The 20,571-nt window shown below is 38.2% G+C and overlaps 2 protein-coding genes across 2 annotated transcripts; one reads left to right on the forward strand and one right to left on the reverse strand.

Annotated features, from left to right (window-relative positions):
- Window positions 1–236: 236 nt before the first annotated feature.
- CCDC107 (coiled-coil domain containing 107) lies at window positions 237–7,777 on the reverse strand. Its single transcript, XM_027679739.1, has 6 exons — window positions 7,477–7,777; window positions 5,223–5,428; window positions 3,982–4,048; window positions 2,899–2,989; window positions 1,679–1,788; window positions 237–1,076 (listed from the first exon to the last, which is right to left on the reverse strand). The coding sequence occupies exons 1-6, from the start codon at window positions 7,745–7,747 to the stop codon at window positions 787–789; spliced, it is 1,035 nt and encodes a 344-aa protein (XP_027535540.1). The 5' UTR covers window positions 7,748–7,777; the 3' UTR covers window positions 237–786.
- A 6,141-nt stretch (window positions 7,778–13,918) lies between these two features.
- LOC113965833 (glioma pathogenesis-related protein 1-like) lies at window positions 13,919–18,617 on the forward strand. The gene is made up of 6 exons (XM_027679740.1): window positions 13,919–14,106; window positions 15,306–15,567; window positions 16,010–16,122; window positions 16,856–16,938; window positions 18,226–18,252; window positions 18,340–18,617. The coding sequence occupies exons 1-6, from the start codon at window positions 13,919–13,921 to the stop codon at window positions 18,591–18,593; spliced, it is 927 nt and encodes a 308-aa protein (XP_027535541.1). The 3' UTR covers window positions 18,594–18,617.
- Window positions 18,618–20,571: the final 1,954 nt, after the last annotated feature.

A 20,571-nucleotide genomic window follows, 5' to 3' on the forward strand; every position in this document is an offset into this window, starting at 1 on the left:
CCACAGTTCTTGAATGATATGTAGCAATACCTCTGTTAATTCTGATGTAAGAAAAACTGTATTGCAATGAATCAAAAGGCGAGATTCTATTGTGTTAAAATAAACATGAAACGGTGACTAATGGGTTAATCAGTTACTAGACAGCTGCTGAGTTTAACCAGTGACAGGTATGGAAGGAATTAAGTGATCCAGGGTAATTCATTAGGGTTTAAATTGACATACAAAACTACACATAATTACCTAGGAGACTGCAAACTCAGATATAATTATTTTTACATAGTGTCCATAGCTAAATTTCTCTCTCCAAATAAACTTAACTATGAATTGATCTCAAAGACTTAACCCACAGTGCTTTCCGTACCACCCCAGAGAAATGTTTTCCACAAAGAGCTAAATTCACCACTGCATGCTCTTTAATGAACTCAAGAAAGTCACAGTTCAAGTGGCATCATGCTTACTAGTTATAAAACATTTATGAAACATCTCTACTTTATAGTCTCAATTAGAAGACATTCTAATATTTCAGTGAAGCATCAGATGTAATTACAGTGCATTATATACAGATTACAGAAATATTCTGATAGGGAAAAATAAATAGAAAAAAGTATGTAAACATCCTGAGTAAAATTCTGCTGCCACTGAAGTCAGTTACAGAATTGTCATAGATATGAGCACAGGCAGTATTTCACCGCTCTTTTTAAAGCATATAGCAGTGCATGTTAAGTTGATTTAAAATAGTTTAAAGTGCATACAACGTTATAAAAAAATGCAAAAGCTTTTAAAGTTTTACATATGCAGATTCCATTCATATATATTGCGTCTCCTCATTCCCATCACTTCTGATTCAGTGGCATCTTTGTTTATCATTTCTTGGTCTTCTACGATATCTGGCTCCAACTGATGTATTTCACATTCATCATGTAATTCATGCTCTTCTATTTTGTAATCATTACTATAATCTTCAAGCAAATCTTCATAACAATCATCTTCTCCGTTGTCTATTTCTTTCTCTTGAGAATGTTCAGCAAATGACTGAATGAGATCTTCAAGTTTCTCATTACAGATGTGGCCAAGATCTTGGAATACACAAAAAATAAGCAAAATGAATCTTTACTGGAAAGGCTCTAAACTTCAGGGTCAGTTTAGAAGTAGAATATTTTTTCTGTTTGTTTTTTTCTCTTTTATTAAGACTCAAATAACGCAAAAATTCCCCAAATTTCTAGTGAACCATTCTTAACATTTTTTTACTTGGGCTACTATGCAGCTCTTGGAAGTCTTCAATTGAAACTAATATACAATTTGCTGTTTAGTGTTTTATGCAAGCATTACCCACAGCCTCAGAGGTCCTCATTTGGGAATCCTCAGATTGAAGTTAGTCCAATACTAGCAGACTGCTTAGGAACTGACATTCAAAAAGCCTGTTTTAAAAAAGGAGAATGCGACTGTACGGTCCATTCCAGTTCAACGTCTTTTAGCACCTATTCTTAAAAAAATCATAATGTATCAAAAATTTAAAATTGGATATACCTCAAACAGGAAGAATGGTACTCCTCCAGAATAAAACTAATTCCACACAAACTACCTAAGGTGCAGGAGCTGAATATTATTATAGTAAGATCTATTTATTCTTTTAAAATATAAAATACTTAGTTATCTACCCATCTGACAATAAAAGTACCTTTCATCTTGTTTTCTGATTTATCCAATCCACTTTCTTTCATCAGTCGTCTAATTGATTGGAGCTGTGTCATTATTTCATCTTTCTGCTCACAAGCTAAGGCATTAACACTAGAAAAAAAGACAAATGTTAACAGCTGAAAGATTATCTTGGAAGTGAGTGCTTGATAAAAATGCACAAGACTGAAATACGTCCTTCCATGGATAAATACCATAGTTAACTTCGTGACACATTTAGGTCAAGCTTTCCTTGAAGAACTGTCTCTTGAGAAGTGGGGAGCCCATCACGTACACCTACTGAATAATCTAGTCACTGAATTCTAACATTGGAGCCCCAATGGCCAAGGCTGAGTAATGGACTACTGAAAGAAACAATTAACCAAAGTACAACAATGCCTAATACAGAACTTTTCAGTTTAGAGGCTCTTCTCATTTAATTCAGGCTTTCTTTGCTCTCCTGGCCATCACTACTAGGAATTTGTTAGGCAAATTGGTCAGTGGATTTGCTGTTTAACAGTTTCAGCACATATTAAGTTCGGAAGTACACTAAAGGAACAATCATGAAATTCTGCATGTTTTAACCTGAGTTTCATGAAGGATGTCAGTCCACAAAATGGACTGCATGGATATTTTTATTTCTAGTAGATGAGTAAGGCTCTAGCTTCTTAAGAAAAGAACTTCTCTAAAACTACAAGGAGTATATATTACTGATTCCCTTGTCACACTACAACAGAGAAGTTATATTTCACTGAAATACACACGCACTTTACAGGTTCATTTCAAAACACAAAAATAAGCAGCTATACCTTGGTAACTAATTTTTTCTTCTATTTGCATCTAAAGGAAGAAACTCTTTCTGCTACCAGAAATGTAATTCTCACAATGGCTTTCAAATGCTACTGAGATTAAGTATATTTTCAGTATTAGTCTCCTTGGTCAATATTAAAGTTTAACTCATTAAGCCACAGTAACACAATCGTAAGTCTGAACTTTTGCATTAATGTTTGGTGAACAAGAGATGGGAGGTGTCTGTAGGAAAGATCACAAACTGCAGAAGAGGTATTACCTGCAAAAGGCTACAGAAGCAGTAATTAATTAAAGAAGGTTCCTAAAAACTGTTCCTTACCATATATATATATGGATCATTTTAAGAATTTTGTTAACATTTTGGCAAATTTCAATTTACAGAAAACTACACTGAGAAGTTTCAGAAACACTCACCAGTTTGAAAGTGGATCCAACTGAGTCAATAAAGAATTTAACATTTTCTCTGTCTGTGCTAGATGCTGCTCCAGTTCTAAAAGCTGATGCTCTAATAAAAAAAAAAAGGAAAAAAATTTTTTAAAAAAGAAGGGAGGTGGGGAGAGGAGAAAAAAGGGAAAGAGGGGGGCAGGAGAGAGAACTTTGTTAGAAATGTCTTTACAATAGCAGAAGGATATTAATTTACATTTTGGTTGGGCAGATTCAAAAACAGGAAGTTTCTTTTATCTGTAAAATTATAGAATGTGAAAAGGGAGTGGTAGGGGTAAAAACAGAAGCCTTACTATGTGTGAGCAAAATCCTTCCCACCCAATAACCTATCTCCAATAGTCCCCAAACAGAGGACACCTTTATAGAAACTGAATGAGAATGTGAAGCTCACCTTCCCAGTCACAAAAATTATGTAGTTCCAAGACTTCCTGAGGTGTAAGTACTGTATTTATACTTAATATACAGTCATGAATTTCTCCACTCACACCTCACAAATATATTTAATGCTGAATGCACTAGAATCAAGAGGAGCAATTCTTCCTAAAGCTGTACTGAACTCTGAAGAAAGAAGAATCCAACACACAAGGGTGGTGAGTAGGCAGTGTAACAAATCACTGCTGAACCTGATTACAGACCTGGTGGACGGAGACACGGAAAGAGGCTGATAGTTGTTTAATTCACTAAAAATGGGTCTGTACAAGGGGGGCAAACATATGAAAACAGCTCAACTTTGATGTGCCATCAAATAATTATAACTTATTTAAACTGAAGAAAACCCAACAGATCTTAAGTGAGAAAAACATCAAACATTAAAAGACATAGAATCATACTATATTACTATAGCTGTTTTAAAGAGTATTACCATCTGCAGCATTTAAACAAACCTCAAACAAGTGTTTCAAATATATAGAATAACAAAGCGTTTTTTTGTAGGTTGCTAACTGCTCTTAAGTAACTTAAAAGATTGTTCTTATTCAGCTGGACAAAAACATGTAGCTTTGGTCCAGCAGGAAATAAGTGTATGAAAATATGTTTTCTGAAAGGGTATCTTACCCGTTTCCTTTGCCTTGTCTTCTGTACTTTTTTCCTTTTTGGAGTGACTTTCTTCATGTGACTTCATCTTAAATAAATACAGTGTTAAAAGTCTTCATCATTATTTGTGTATTAAGAACAAAAATGCATTTAAAAATTTACTGAAAGTAAACAGCGACCACAAAAACGTACTACAGTAATGAAACTTTTCTTCTGTGATGCCTGCTCCCTGTCTTAAACTAACGCTTCTGATTTTATGCAATGACAACATGACTGACAAAAGCTTCAAAAAAAAGCACTTGCTATTCCAACTTCGGTTTTCCCAAAGGAACAGAAGAAATCTTCTAGGTTACTGCATCCGTTCTCCTACCGTTAACTAGGAGATAAACTTCTTTCTTACAGTATAAACACGTTATTATAAAAATATTTATGTTTTAATCCGACAAGCCCAAGTGTAAAGAGTTGTAACCACCCAAAATAAGATTTTCATAATTTTTAAATATTAAACTGGGCATCCTCTACACTCATTTTGCTAAGCTGTGGTATTTTTCTCATATGTGAAATAAGAAACTGACTATGGAAATGAAGATGCCATCTCCAGTCCTATTCCTGTTCATTTTTATTTCCCCGGAAGGCAAGCAACAATATTCCAGGTGCACTCTCAGTATTGCAAGTGCTGTAGTATCTCTTCCTATAAATAATACATATCAAGACTGATTTTTTTTAAAAACAACTCATCACGTGTTCTCCTTTTTTAATTTACAAATGGTAGAAAAGGCATCCCATTACATAAAACGTATGTTGCAGATGCACGATCAAATGAGAAGTCCAAATAGAAGGTTGAGTCTAGTCGCTATTCTATCTAACTGCTAATCAAAGACAGTTGCTCTGCAGGAATTGTCCACTTCCTTCTCATACTCAATCTCATTATGAAGAATGAAAAAGAAGTGAAGTACTGATGAGGCTTAAGTTACAGCCTCAGGTAGCAGCACTGTTTAGGTTCTCAGATTCTTATTTGCGGCTGCAGGGTGGGTAAGATTCTCACTTCTTCAAGTGTCTAAAAATAGGTAAGTCAGAAGCCTTCATAAGTAAGAATGAGATACACTAAAATTTTAACTTTGGACTTCACATTCAAAGTCAAAGAGAGCAAGAAATGGCTTTCTGACACCCACATACATGGTCTCAGAATTGGAAAAACAAGCAAGCCAAGCAGTTACATTTCCTTCTAATTTCAATAATTTAATGCTTTTCCCATGGCTTACCTTAAGAAGTTTGTATGCTGCAAACATTCCCACTCCAAGAGCATACAACGGCATGAGGGTGAATGCTAACTCTCTACCATTTCCTCTTGTTGTCTCACTTTTTATCTCTTTTTCCATTGCATTTCTCATCTGTTGAATACTCTGGTAAATATTACTGTCAGAATTTCCTGGATTCCGATGAACTTGATAAACTGTCTGAGGACTACCTTAAAAATTAAATTGAGAGAAAAACAACAAAGTAAGAAAGGAAATTAAGAGTCCACAAATGCAATTAAATTGTCTTCTTCTTGTGTAATCATCTTTGTTCATCACTCTTTTAAGATAGTGTGGACAGCCCTGCATCCAAATAAAAAAATTAAAAATCACTCTTACATTAACAGGATGCACAGTTGAATCTAGGTAGCAAAGACTCTCAAACCAAGCTTGGTTTCTATGATATACAAGTTTTAAGTTTTTTCCTTCACAGCAACATTGGCAAACCTTCAGCAAACCACAGAAAGGTAGATGTAAAAAAGAAACTATTTAAGTCTTGAAAGTAAAGCAAATTCAGAGAAACTACTGATAATGCTGAAAACAGTTAGAAATTAGTATTTTTCCTCTAACAAAAGAAAGGAGTTATTTACAAACTGAATTGTCTGGTTGCAGAAAAAAAAAAGTTTTGTTGAAATACACATGGTGTGTTGCTGCCTTCACTATTTTGACAGTAAATTCAGTGTTACGTGGATATTCCCGCAGGCTTAGAAGTACTGTACCTCTGCAAATCAAATATTTAGCATGAAAAGATTACACAATAATAAAAACATGCAACCTTGGAAGCCTGCAGTATTTTTGCATGTAATTTGCCTGCCAGAACAAGGAGCAGATGAAAGCACAGCTAGCGTCATTGTTCAACTTAGGCATTAGGTTATTTGGTAGTTAAATCAGGGGTTCATAGGACAGTGCACATAAGAAACAGTACTATCAGCTGAAGAATGCAGATGCTTGCAGAGGCAGACAGCAGGTGTTTGAGAGATTGTGAAGTTTTACACTAATGTCTCAACTGACTGCCTAGACTTACACTTTCAAATTTAACTGAATATGGGTTTAACAAGATTCACATTCTATAAAAACCCCCAAACTAAAGACCATCATACAAATCACTTGCCAATTAATATTGTAACAGTGGCATTTAAAGAACTCACAGTAACAGAATTCAAGTGTGCAAGATACAGCCACAATCAGGTAGAGAAAAAAATTAAGTTACACCTACCAGTGAAACAGCTATTTGGCTACAGCTTCTGCTAGCTACAAGAGAAAAAAAATTAATCTAATTCTGATAACCTAAGCTGGTACTTTGTGATGAGAACTCGAACAGTGTTTATACTTGCCTAAAATTAGTTAGCCAGGAAAGTTATACATTTCCACTCATTTTTTTTCCCCTAAGTTCTGTTTGTTTTTAATGTAAAGGAGAAGTGTTACTAAAATACCTAATGTAACAGATGAAAAAAATTTCTGTAAGTTATACAAATGAATGTGGCAAGGGAAACACCTTGTGGGCACCAAGGAAGAATGTTGAATCCTAACGGAGTCCAGTGCCTTGCACCAAGTTTATTCCACAGAAGAAACAGCAAAGTGAGTTACTAGCCAAACAGGAGAAAAGAAGAGCCCAGACAGGTGAGAATAGGAGATCTGTCTCAAATTTATTTTACTCAGTGCTGGGCCAGTACATCAGCAGAATCGCAGGCATGTGAAGTGTTGCATTATTTTAAGGATTGTATTCAATCAGAGCTGGACAGATTTTATATGACTGTGCATATATTTTACTAACAGTAACACCTGGCTTCCTTACTGCACCTCTAACACGGGCAGGGAGTTTTTCCCTGTGACACCTCCCAGCTCCCCATCGGTCCGACTGTGCCCCTGTGGGCGCTTCTCGTCATACTGCCCCCATACGACACACTTCCCATTACTGGGTGTTTCCTGCATTTAAAAACAGTTTTCTTAAGACAGCACAGACGAAAATCAAAGCGTTGATGTACCAGAAAAGCAGACCACAGGAGGGGGTGGGGGATGTTCAAGGTGCACACAGGCCAGCTCGGAGCTGTCTGACCAGGCCTCCCCCTCCACAGGCCGTGTACAACCCCCGGCGCCTCCCGCCGGACGAGGGCACAGCCCCCTCGGTTCCCCGAGTTCCTTTCCAGCCGCCCGAGACCGGGGCGGCTCCTGCACGGAGCCCCGACGGCGGCGCGGCCCCGGGCACGGCCGCGGCTCCTACCTCTGCCGTGCTGCCGGGGATCGTAGTGGCCCGGAGCGGCCCTGCCGCCCCGCTGAGACCGGCCCGGCCGCCCGCCGCCTCCTCCCCCGAATATCCTGGGCATGACGACGAAGACGCAGAGCACCAGCACGGCCGAGACCACCACCTGCTGCACGGCCGACAGCACCATGGCCGCCTCCTGCCGCCTTCCTGCAGCCGAGCCGCTCCCGGCGCCCGGGACAGCCGCGCACAGCGACCCCCGGCGGCTCCCCGAGGCGCTCCAGCCGAACATGTCCACTTTCACCCCAAGGAATTTCTCCTTCGGGACAAGCCGACGTCCAGCAGCAGGACTGCTCCAGAAGAGTCAGGCTCTCCAACTAAAGCAAGGATATGAACTGCAGTATTGAGACTGAAGGGATTTCTGGTGGCGAGGATGAATCTTTTCTTGTGGTAGCTGAAACAAATTGCACTAGAAGGAGGAGGCAGCAGAATGAGTTACTGCCCAAGTATTGGCATGTTTACCTCATGAAGCATCTTTGTAAAATGTTGTGATGTGTATTTAAAGCTTTACCATAGGAGGACCAAATATTTATTCGTTTCCAGAGCCTCACTTAAAAATACTGAAAATATTTATACAGTCAAATCTATAGTATCTGTGTATTTTTATTTTGAATTAATTTCTAATAATCAAATAGAAATCCTTAATGACCTGTTCAGCAACAAAAAAAAAAAACCACACAAAACCAAAGTTTCATGTTTAATTAACATGACAGTAATTCCTTACCTGAAGGTAAAAGTGCATTTCAAACATATTTTCAGTTGCTAGCAAGTGCTCGTATGAAGTTAATTTTCAACAGTGAAAGGAGGAAAAACTTGTCCAATGAAATTAGTTCATATTTTTGTGCTGCAACAAGAAAAGTCAATTAAAATAAAACAGGTACTTTCCTAAATAAGGGAAAGCATTTCTTTATGAAATTCCAGTGTATGTGCTTTACTGCTGACTGGTTTTATCAGATTGTTTAAGACCTGGCTGTAACTTAACATTGCACAACTATTTCACCTTTCATGTTTTGCAGACTTGGGATGCAGCTTTGGCACATTCTGCAAGGGCACAGACAAATAAATGCATTTTTGAACATAACATATGCTTAAGTAAGAAACATCAATGCCATCCTAATTTCACACCTGTTGGAGAGAATATTTGGTTTAGAAGTCATGAAGCATAAAATGTTGCTGATGCCATTAAAATGTGGTATGATGAGGTCAGATTCTAAATTTTCACAGTGGAGAACTGTACTAAGGTTTGTGGTCATTACATTCGGGTAAGAGTTACCTTTAGTAAAATGTCCTGTATAGTGCCTGCCAGATACTATTTACAGCAGCGGCTGTAAATAATACAGAGTTGCACATGTGATCAGCAGCAACTGACAGCTTACTGTCTTTTTTAAGCTCAAAAAATTACTGTACTGCGTTACCCCAGCACTGGTTCACCTCAGTATCTTGTATAATAATGTGCTCTTCTTGTCCACAATAACTGACCTCAATGAAAGCCTCATTCCTCATTTTATTGTATCAGTACTACATGAACTTTATAAAATAATATTTTCCAGTTCGCTCACCAAGCCACACAGTTCAGAATTCTTTAAGTCTGGAGATGCTGTTGAAAGTAATCACAGTCATTGCAGAATGCCTGTGGGTATTCCTCAGTAGAAATGTTGGCAGAACAGAAAAATCCAGCCAAAGTAAATTGTATTCTTTACAAATCTCATAATAAAGAAAAAGAAAAAAAAGTTCATCAGCAACAAAATTTATTATTTGTGATTTTTCAGTGGTAATTCTGAGACACTTAATTCTGCTGAGACTTTAAAGCTTTCCTTTGAACACTTAATATTTTAAATTTAAGTATTCATTCCTGTGCTCAAAAAATAAGCTTTGCAGTAGAATTAGTTTCATCTATGAGCAAACACATAATATTTCACTGATCTAAAACAGATGATAATTTCAATGTCAAGTAGATCTTGTCTAGTAAAAGCAACTCCTAAATTTCTTATCTCAGTGTTCAAAGATGCTTAGACTGCCCTCTGTGTAAATGACAGATGAAAATACTGCACAGTGTAGTTAGAGAGAAACTGTTACCAGACACAATGGTAGCTGTGAGATTCTTTTTTAGTAGACTTTGGATTGTGAAATAAAAATACTTAAAGTTACCAGAATAATTTACAGAGCATTTTCTTTGCAGCTCTTTTTATATCTTTTCTCACTTTTTTCTCTTCAAGTGTTAATTCTTGTTTCCTGCCCCTGGTTCTGCCTGTAACAAACTCAAAAGCAAGACTGAAGGGTTTAAGTTTTGCTGTTTATTGGGCAATTAATCTTTAGAAGACTAGAACTAGAAAGTATCTTAGGACAGTATTTCTCTTTTTTTTTCTGTGACTCAATAACCTATAAAAATTACTTAGCAAGGTATTTTTTAAATTTTAATAATTGCAATTCAACCTTGTCTATATAGAATTCTGGAGGGTTTTGCACATCTCTCTTGGAGTAATGTTCACTTCTAAAGTTTCTTTCCTCTTTTTAATATTGCTTGCTCCTTTCTTGTTATATGTAGTTAAGTCATATCAAAAAGTTCATGCATTTCAGGCAATATTTCAGGGAAAATTACAAAGGAAACTAATCACTGAAAAAACAAGCAGAGTACATGAGTTAAACAATGAAAGTTTAAAAGTACCCATGTCATCAGAATTGATAAAGATTCAGGAGCTATTATGTTCTTGAAGGCTCAGACACAAAATTGAAAAGAGGTAACATTTATGAATCAAATGGATAGGCTGTGTAGACTTGTTAAAAGGGCCACAACACTGTCATCTCAAAATGGTGGAAATCTCAAAAATGTATGTGAAGGCCCTGGAAACGCTTAGTCCTTAATCCAGGAGTCAGATAACATCACATGAAACATTAAGATCCTTTCCAAAAAAAAAGGTTATGTTTGAAGAACACAACCGCTTCTTGCGGTTATAGTTGAAGAAGTGGAACTTGGGGGATGTTCGAGTCAGTTTGTGCATCTGAGGCCTGTACCCTTTGTATTGGAGAGATACTGAGACACTGAGTAAAGACACTATATCTGTATGTTTTCTAGAAGTGGAATGTATGATTATCCAGATCTTCTAGTATATAATTAAACACTTTTTACCTGAATTCAGTACAGTTTGGTTAGTCACGTGCAGAAGGTACAAGAAGAATCTCTCAAGAAAAAGCAGATGCCCAAACTGTAAGTAATAATAAACCATCTTCTCTTAAGTCTGGCACATAACACTTGTTAGTCTAAAAATATGCAGTGCCAAAGCTTTCAGACTTGAGTTTACAGGAGTACTCAACCAGATCACTTCAAAGTTACAGTGAAAGTATCTCCAGTCCAGTCACATACCTCCTCTGTTAACTGAGGCTGTTTACAGCCTCGTTATTACAAAATAATGGTAAAATTTTTTAGCTTTTAATAATTACAAAGTAGTTTATTACTAAATAATTTTTGTGGAAATCCAATGCCACCACCATCCTTTCACATAATCTGTCTTCTGCCCTGAGGTGACATTGACCTGAGGTGAATAGAAGCAGCAATGCATGCCAGAGTATTAGTTTATTCACAGGTCTGGAAGGCCAAGTGATCTTGCAGCTGCCTAATCCTGTGGACAGAATAAAAAAAAACAGCAGATCCACTCTATTTGTTCAGCTGAACCTAGTATAAATCGAGGTCAAACATTCTCTCCCCAGCACAAGTAACAATACTCTGTGGGGAAGTTGATGATTTGAGGACAAAATTAAGTGTAATTTTACAGATTCCCAAACATCTTGGATATATGTAATAGACTGTAATCCACCAGCTTTTAGTCCTCTGCCTGAATAGAACATTAGGGAAAAATTAATAATCTGACATTTTATTTTTCCAGGCATTTTAAACTGAAAGCAGGTGAGAGGTGAGAAAGTGGGATGTAAACATGGGGCATTTTTCAAAATCATGGGGCTGTACACCTTCCTGTCCATACCCAGCTCATTGTGCTAAATTTCACTTGAAATCTATGCAAGGACAAGAGATGCTTGTATTGTCCAGACAAATGTATTGTGATATCCAAATCCCAAAACCTAATTTTCAAGATCCACTGCTTAATGCTGGCAAAAGATAATTACTCTCTTTTGGAAAACATCATAGATGCTCAAGGGCAGGCTGGACTTCTGCTTTAATTACACATAGAATCACTAGATGGAGCCAGAGTCAGCCCTGCAGGAAGGCATTTTATAACCTAGAATACCCTGGACACGCCAAAATTTCCTACTGCATGAAGATCTCAGTTCATTTTTCAAGCACAAATTTTCAACCACATGTATATGTAACTACAAGATCACTGAACTGTTAAATTAATAGTTCAGTTTTAGTGTGATATTTTTTGTGTAAATTGCATGTAGTTGTAATATAGTAATGGTTTTAGATTAAGTCTAGCTGACCAAAGGCTTTAGATTCTCACAGACTGCATGGGTATTATTAGAAAAGAGAAAAGAGAGAAGAGAGGAGGGAAGGGGAGGGGGAGAGAGAGAAAATGTAATTTCTGGTTTCAAGGTAATTTTCAGTAGGAGAAATACTCACAAGCAGTTTCTGGTACAGAGAAACAGGTCAAGTGATTAGAGCTCTCTGTGCTGCAAGTGTGATGACCACCTTGGACTGGGGTTGTGACAGGGTGTGTGCTTCACCTCCTGCTTCTCTTTAATTGCCAAGGGAGATGAGTTTGAGGTGCTTCTTAAGGTCTCATGCATCTTTTCATCAAGGACATGACAGGACCAAAAGCACCTTGCACATAGCTTGCTGTGCCCGTGGAGAAAGGTAGAGTGGCCAGTCTACTCCCACTGACCACTTTGCCTTGCCCTTTTTAAAGCAGTTTAGAAAATTACGGTGATCTTATTGGAAGAATTTTAAAGCACAGGAAAGTATTGTAAATGAAAAGCAGATGCTAGTACATGTTCAGTTTCCTCTCTGTCCATCTCTCTTGTGCCTCTGAGGGCTGTTTATAAGTAAGGGCTGTGTTAAGCCTGTCCAGCAAGAATAATTGTAGGCAACCTTTTTATTTCTCCCTCAGAGGATCCAAAAACACCAGAAGCCCAAACACACACTTTTTTGCCTCCTATCGTAATGAAATAGGTCAACAAATCATGACAGGCCTAAGAGGAGAGTGTGGAGAGTTAGTAATGCATGGACATCCATAAACACATCCACACAGAGAAATATTTAATTATATGCCTGCTATTAATAGCCTAAATAGGTATAGCTGTGATGGTGATTGAGGACTACAGCTCCCTCAGCCTATCTGAATTAGGTGTACGGACTGTGACAAGACTCTCTGAAGCAAATCAAGGGTATTACTTAAGAGGGAAAAGCCATCATACAAATAGGGAAGGCAAGACCAGAATTATACTTTCCACAAGTGTTCAACAGGATAAGGCTTGACCTACAAAACTGAGCAGGGAATGAGACCCATTAACATATTTTACAATCCATTTGCAAGAAATTTTCTCCGTAAACCTACCTAAAACCATGTTACAAGACCTTAACCTATGCTCTTGCATGTTTGTACAATTTGGTTTAGGTTTGAAATAAAAAAAAAATCAACCAGCTCGTAGAACAGTTGGTGAGACAATACAAATTCCAACACATACCATCCTACAGCCCCAATAAGAGATCAGTCTTAGAATGTTATACTGGGAATGTTAACTGCTCTCCAGGAGCACAGAAAGCTCCTCTAGTGATTTCAGGCTAGCAGGTAACGGCAAATAGCTAAGGAAGGCCAGTATCAACACATACTCAAGCTTGGGATTTCCAAATTGTACTTTTGTTACACACCAAACCAGGTCAGGAGGTCTGTTTTGCAGCAAGCTGCTGTTCAGGAACCTTCTTTTTTCTCCTGCTGGAGCGCAGATTTTCTAATTCTGCTTATTCCTTGAGTAATTTTGACATGGAAGCAACGTCCTGCAACATAATTTTAACTAGGCTGATATGACTAAGCAATACTATTGGAAAATCAGCTGAACAGCAGATTTGTATTTTGTCAAAGCTACAATTTTATGGTTGATGCAGGTTTTAAGAAAGCTGTTCTGCAGCATCTCTTCAGATAAGACCTACAATCACACAATGGTTTGGCAGTCAACCAGGATGGAGCACACAAAGAAAAGGCAGAAGTATACTTGGAGTGTTGCTCCATGCTAATATGCATGGCAGATGCCTGTTTCATGCTTTACCCTTTGACAGCCAGCTATGATGTCAGATAGAGCTGTACTTGATGAAGCAATTTATATTCACTTCCTGCAATTTTGACACTTTCAAGTGCTTCCACAGCCAGAGGACAACCTCTGAAGAACTGCTTGCTGGTATCATCTCCACCTAAGATATTTTCCATATAAAAACTTATTAAAAAATTGAAGAATTATGACAATAACATTTTTATTTGCAGCATTGTTTTTATTGGATTTCTTCACTTGCTTTCATGCTTATCTACAATATCCCTTGCCTGACACAGAGGACGCAAAGTTCATTAGAGACTGTGTGAGAGCTCACAACGCATTTCAATCGAAAGTGAATCCAGCAGCCAGCAATATGTTTCACATGATGAGATGGTGCTTGTGATCTGCTTGAAGTTACTATAGATTGGGCTGCTGATTTAGCCCATCTTATTCTTCATTTGCATTGTGCTATTCTTTCCTTTCAGTTAATGATTTCTGTACTATATGTGTTCATTCTTTGCAAGAAATAGAAAAGACATTTTCACAGTATTGTTCAGTTTTAATAATGTGAAGGCAATTTCTTATTTAGCAAAAGATTGCTACTCTCAACTTCAGCCAGAGCAAAGGGCTGTATTGCAAAAAACAGTGTTCAGTTCAGTTCAGCTTTATCTACCTCTTTGTAAGAGAGATAGTAATCTGTTTTATGTCAGGTCAGGTTTCATACAGGGAAGCTGTTTGGTATTAAAAAGTGCCAGAGCAGGCAATCTGCAGAACAGGATTTGTTGGAAATCTATCATCTCCTGTTGTTTCTTCCAATCTAGAACATGTGTTGAATAAAGGGATTTGCCAAGACATCCATTTAGATACCTGATCTTCATTTGCTGTAGCAGGGTTTGAAGAGTAGGAATAGTAGTATCTGGGCTGGAAAGCAGAGCTTCCTGCAAATACAAAGGATATCAGAACAAGCTATGGGTCGGTCTCAGCTTGTTCAGTGGAATACATAAGGAAAAAGGTGTATAGCTAGCTGAGGGATGTAACCCCAGTCAGTTCATGTCATTTCTCCACGCCCTTCAGCAGTGCTGCATAGCTGGAAAGGACTGCGTGCGCAATATGAATCATTTCTATGAATGGAAGTTCACAGTAAAGGGGTAAAATTCAGAGTACCAGTGTTTTAATGTCTTGCCATTTTAAAAACAATGTTTAATTTAAAAAGCTACTGCACAAGAACAAACTTACTTGCTTAGACCAAAGATCCAGCACACCTGGAATAACAGCAGAACAAATATAGAGAAACCCCTTGAATCAAAGGTGTTCCATGATAGTTAAAAGCTCTTAATGGATTTTTTTGGACTGCAGTCCAGCTCTAAATATTTTAACAAGTCAGATACAATAGGACAGTGGATAGATACTGCGTGTCCTGCAATAACTAAGGCAGAAATAAGAAAAAAAATTGCTATGAGAGTAGGAATTTCAAGTCGGAGAAAGAAACCGAATGCAGGGAGGAAAGCAGAAAAGGGGAAAACAATCCTTACAAGTTTCTGTTTAAAAATGTTTGAATTCAGCTAAGTCACTGCAGCACAGGTTATAGTAAGTCTTCTCCCTTTTCTACAGTCCTGGGATGCTGCTTTAGCTAAGACTGCCAAAGCATGGGCAAAGAAGTGCAAGTTTAAACACAATACCAACTTTGAAATGCCAGGGAAGATTGACCCCTTCCCACTTGTTGGAGAAAACATCTGGACTGGCATAACCACCACCTTCTCTGTGGGTACAGCTCTCAGTGACTGGTTTAACGAAGTTAGCAGCTATGATTTCAGCACCAATAGCTGTACTGGCGTACGTGGTCACCACACTCAGGTGAGCCTTACGTGGCCAAGGGTTTATAATCTAATAGTTTCACTGAAAATCTGAATACAGGCTTGGAACAGAGTGCTTTGGAACAGGAATTACAGGAGGCCTTTTACCCCCCAGTTTATTGTTGCATGAGATTGGAAATAAATATTACAAATGCCAGGGTTTGTAATAAAAATTAATATTTGTAATTAAAAGAAATATTACGAAGCCCAAGTTCTATTTCCACTAACGGTGGAAAGGGGTTATCCCCTGACAATTTAATGTTTATAGGGGCACCAGATAGTAAATGCAAAAATGCCTGTCAGCTGCCCTTTGGGTTGTTGACGTTGGTCCTGTGTCAGATGTTTTACATTTCTATGAGATACTGCCCTTTTCCTTCCTCACTTAATGCTGTTGCTTTGTCAGTCTTCAAAAAGCGCATTATGTGCTTCCCTTTGTCCTGCAGGTCGTTTGGGCAGAGAGTTACAAAGTTGGCTGCGCAGTTCACTTCTGCAATACAGTTGAACATTTTTCACAAGTGTCTGAAGCAGCACACTTCATTTGTAATTATGGGCCAGCGTAAGTTAATTATTGCATTTGGGTTTTTTTTTAATTTTTTAAATATCCTATACATAAAAATATATATGAAGATTATAAATATTCTATAGCTGACCTATATCAGATGCCAGCAATGATGGGAGCAGCTGTAACAGATTTCAGAATAAGCTACAGCCTCATGTCACTGGTCTAAGGGAAACTTCCCCTAAGTTGCTAAGAATAGAAGCTGCTGGACTTAGCTGGACCTGCAGAATCCCTTTCTAGAAGAGCAGGAAAGCAGATCATAACTAATAGCACTCACCATAATGCAAATGGTGGAATAAAATCTGTTTTGACTTCAGTCTCTGCAGGAAAAGTGGTAAAGGTGCAAGCTTTCCGCTTGAGAAAGATTATTCATATGGCCCCATCCGAACTTCAAACAACACATTTTAGTTGAGGAAATAAAAGGAAGACAGTCCTCTAGTTTATCTTGTACCTTGCAATATTTTGATTTACCTTTTACAGGTTTTTTATAATCCAGGGACTAGAGGCAGAGTCTTGTATGTTTACACTGAATAAAACAGTATTGCCTGAGAAGTCTCATTAATTTCCAGTGGCGAGAGTCACCAGGTAACTGCTCCCCATGCTACTGAGAACTTTAATCTGATCTAAAAGGAATTTCAAACAATTGCAATGACCAGTTTTTTGATAAAGGGATTCCCTCACCCAAATACCTTTACAGTAACAGCTAATAAAATACCGTTCTGCTTTGCAGGGAGAATTACCCAAGAAAACCATACAACGCAGGACAACCATGCAGCGGATGTGGTAATGAGAAGTGTGTAGACAAGCTCTGTGGTAAGACCAAAGTGATCAACTACGAAAATTGCACAGAAATAAAAGTGGCATAATTAGTAGTGAAAATATAACAATGAGTCAATTTGCACTAAGTGCATAATGGGTCTGTAGCCCACTACACAGCAAAAATACCAAACCCTGGTAAGAATAGTATAAGAAGGAATTAATTGCAACACTTTGCTGTTGAAGGCTCTCAGAAGTAGAAGCCAGAGTTTCTGATGCAGGGAAGTATCAATTAGACTACTTTCTCTCTTTTGTCTGATCAGGAAGTCAAAGCTAAAACTTCAGCCCCAACAAATATTCACTGTCTGGTTCTTCTCTCCCAGCAGAAATAGGAAATGTAACTTCTGCTTTCTTGCTTATTTAGCATGTCCTAACACATTTTCCCAACAACTATACTTCTGAACCAATAATAAGATGATACTGAAAAGCATACATATTTCTAACTTCCACAATTTTCTAAAAAACAGAGCTTGTTTTTCCACAGCAGTCTGCAGCTGTAGACCGCTACGTCATTAAACCTAGTCCCAAATTAGTCAATGTTTTAAATAAACTGAGATGAAAGGACATGCAACAATGTCTTAAATCAAATACAAATTTTATACAGAGGTTTAATGGGGATGGATGGTCTTTACTAGACAGCTCTAGACAACTTCAGCTGTAGAAATTACTGAGCATTTGGTACTCTTATTTCCTTCCATGATATTCTGGCAGATTCAGCTTAAAGTCTCAGAGTGATGCATCACAGGGAAACTAGAAATATTTCAAAGACTAGAAGGAGGGAGAGGAGGAACAGAGCATTTAAAAATTAAGTGCTAGATCCTACAACCCATTTTACCATACTCTCCTATAGATCAAATGAGCAATTTCAATAGCATGCATGTAGGCAATCCACCAAATGCGTCAAAACTTCGGTAAAAATGTACTTCTGTGATAAATTTAGTAGTTATATTTCTCTGTCCATAACTACCTAAATTTGGTATGTGTAACAATTTTAAATAAATTCCTGATTTTGTTGTTATTTGATATTCCTTCATGCCCATGACACAAATTCTTCCTGATACAGCTGAGTTTTCTTTGCTTCTCATTCAATTCAATAAAAAATATGAGCTCCACACCAGTTGGGAACCTGCTCTTGTTGGCCTGCTTCCCCCTTGCAGGATGTTTTAGGCACTGACTGGCATCATCAGGGCAATCAGCCAGGCACCAGCAAAGGCTTACCTCTTTACATTACGAACTACCACTGAATGATACTCACATTTCTTTCCTCTTCTGATCTCTTTCCAGAAAATACAGACCAGGAGAAGCTGATAGGTATGTATAAAATTGTTCTTAATTGCTTTTCTATAAGTATGCCTAAGTTTGATGGGTCTTAACACCTGTTTCTTCACTGACTTTTAGATTATGCCAACTGGTATCTAGACTGGGATACACAGCCCCAGCTCCAGCCACTGCGGCCCTGCATCCCCAGTCCTCCTGTGCCAAAATACTTTCCACCTGCGGAGCATCCATGTTCCTCTTGTGACCAATTCTGTCTTAGTGTTTTAATTTTAAGGCCACTGTTTCTGGTACTGAGTGCTAGTGCTGCTCTTTTAGTACAACAGCGATTTCCACACACATTTTTTTTTGTTAGTAATAGTCAATTAAGATACTGATAGCGATCCTACCACTGTATTACTGTTAGACAATCGCACACATTTAAAAAAACCACTTGGTCATCTCTCCATTATCCCTGTGATGTTTATCCAGCATAGGAAAGGCTGCTTCCTTACTCAAGGCAAGATATAAGTGGCCATGCATAAAGTTAATATTATTAATTTATTGGCAATAGCTGCAACATGTTCCCATGTCTGTACAAGCCTCTTAGCTCTGACTCCAGGCTAGCTCACTGCTAGAGGGACCACATACACTATCTATTACTATATGTGCTAACAAGCCTCATGGAAACCTGGCCATCACAAAGGCATGTAATAACTCATCTCCATTAACCTTCAGTTATCCCAGACACAATTTTCCCCAGATAACAGAGATTTAACTGTATGTATTACTCTTTATGAACAGAAGTAAAGCTTGTCCTTTACTATACTTAGCCTACATGTGTCAGTGTCCATTAAAGTTACTGTAGTGTCAGTTGTACTGTTCTGTTCTTCTCTCCGAGTTAAGCTTTGTTCTCCATAGCTAGAAGAATACTAGGGGAAGTTGATGGAGCAAGGATTAAGGTGGGGTGTCAGTGGGGAGAGCTTAATTTTAGGATGTGAGATGGTGACAAAATCCTGACCTTTCAGGAAGGATTTGGGAAGATGGGGGGAGCAGGGAGGAAAACCTGAAACAGAAGATGAAATGGGTCCAGGGCAGATTCTGATTTAGAAATGGAAGATCTCAGCCTATTTTAAAAGCCCAAACCTTTGATGAATTCAGTTTAAGAGATATTTAGCCCTCGAACCCTATTGTTCCAATATGCATTTGTTAGTAAGGGAAACAAACCCATCTTTCAATCTAAGAGATACTAACCAATATTAGCAATGCATAATTGTGCTATCAATATTTAAAGCTGTTTCTCCTCCTTTATCTTTGTCCTAATGTTTTAAGAACACAGTGACTGAAATTCTAAGCCACATTGCAGCTCTGAACACTCATGGCATCCCGCAATAAAAATGAGCCCCAGCCAAGGTTCTTGTTAATATGTCCCTTGGGATGTGTTAGAATGAAACGACACTGAATGACTGATGTAAAGAAGGGTGGAAAGAAAGAAGGAAAGAGGAAGAAAGGGAGGAGGAAGGAAGGAAGTAAAGGGGAGGAAGGGAAAGGAAGAAAAAGAAAGAAAAGGAAGCGGCAGCTTTATTTTAGAACAATTTGATTGCAATGGAAAGGAGGTAGGTAGCTGTTTGGGTTATCTATAGAAATAAAACAATATAAAAGTATAAAAACATCACCAAGAAAATATGTAAGAAAAAGAAAGAAAGAAACAGCAACAGCCTTAACAGCATCTATTTTCATCAAAAGCAGAAAATTTAACCAAAACTCTTATGCAATCCGTAGTTATTGCTATGAAAAGGATGACTGGGGCCAAACAAACCATAACAAGAAAGCCCAAAGGACATGAGGGAAGCTTGCCCACCACAATTAAAGAAGAAAACAAGACAGAGGCATGGCTGCCACAACTTTGATGTGAACTTGTAGCTTAATTTCCTTATTCTCATAGCAACGTTCTCGAAATGATTCGTTTCCTCTGACTAATGCCATATTCAATTACCATGCCTAAGATAAGTCCAGCCCACAAGCCTCCAAAGCAAAACGCTGCTGGTGGAGCTAAAACCACCTCGTACAGCTGCAACACTCTGCCTCAAAGCTGGAAGACCAGATGCTGAAACGCATGACTGTAAGGAAAGGGTTAATCACATTTGCAGTATATGCCTTAGTAAGCGCTCGGTGGTGGAGCTTGCAAGAAACTTCACGGGCGCCTGAGCCCAAACCGCAAAAAGGAACTAAGTCTCAGTTCTGGCCCTGCGGGGGCAGGCTCGACACAGATACTCCTCACTGCAACGTTCCATTGTGATGTGTTACACAGCGAAGTGAATGACTGCACAAGCACAAGCAGTGGGGTCACACACAGGACACTTGGTTTAGGGGGTA

Source organism: Neopelma chrysocephalum, unplaced genomic scaffold, assembly GCF_003984885.1.
Source record: "Neopelma chrysocephalum unplaced genomic scaffold, ASM398488v2 Primary Assembly neopelma1_59, whole genome shotgun sequence".
In the NCBI taxonomy this organism is placed as follows: Eukaryota; Metazoa; Chordata; class Aves; order Passeriformes; family Pipridae; genus Neopelma; species Neopelma chrysocephalum.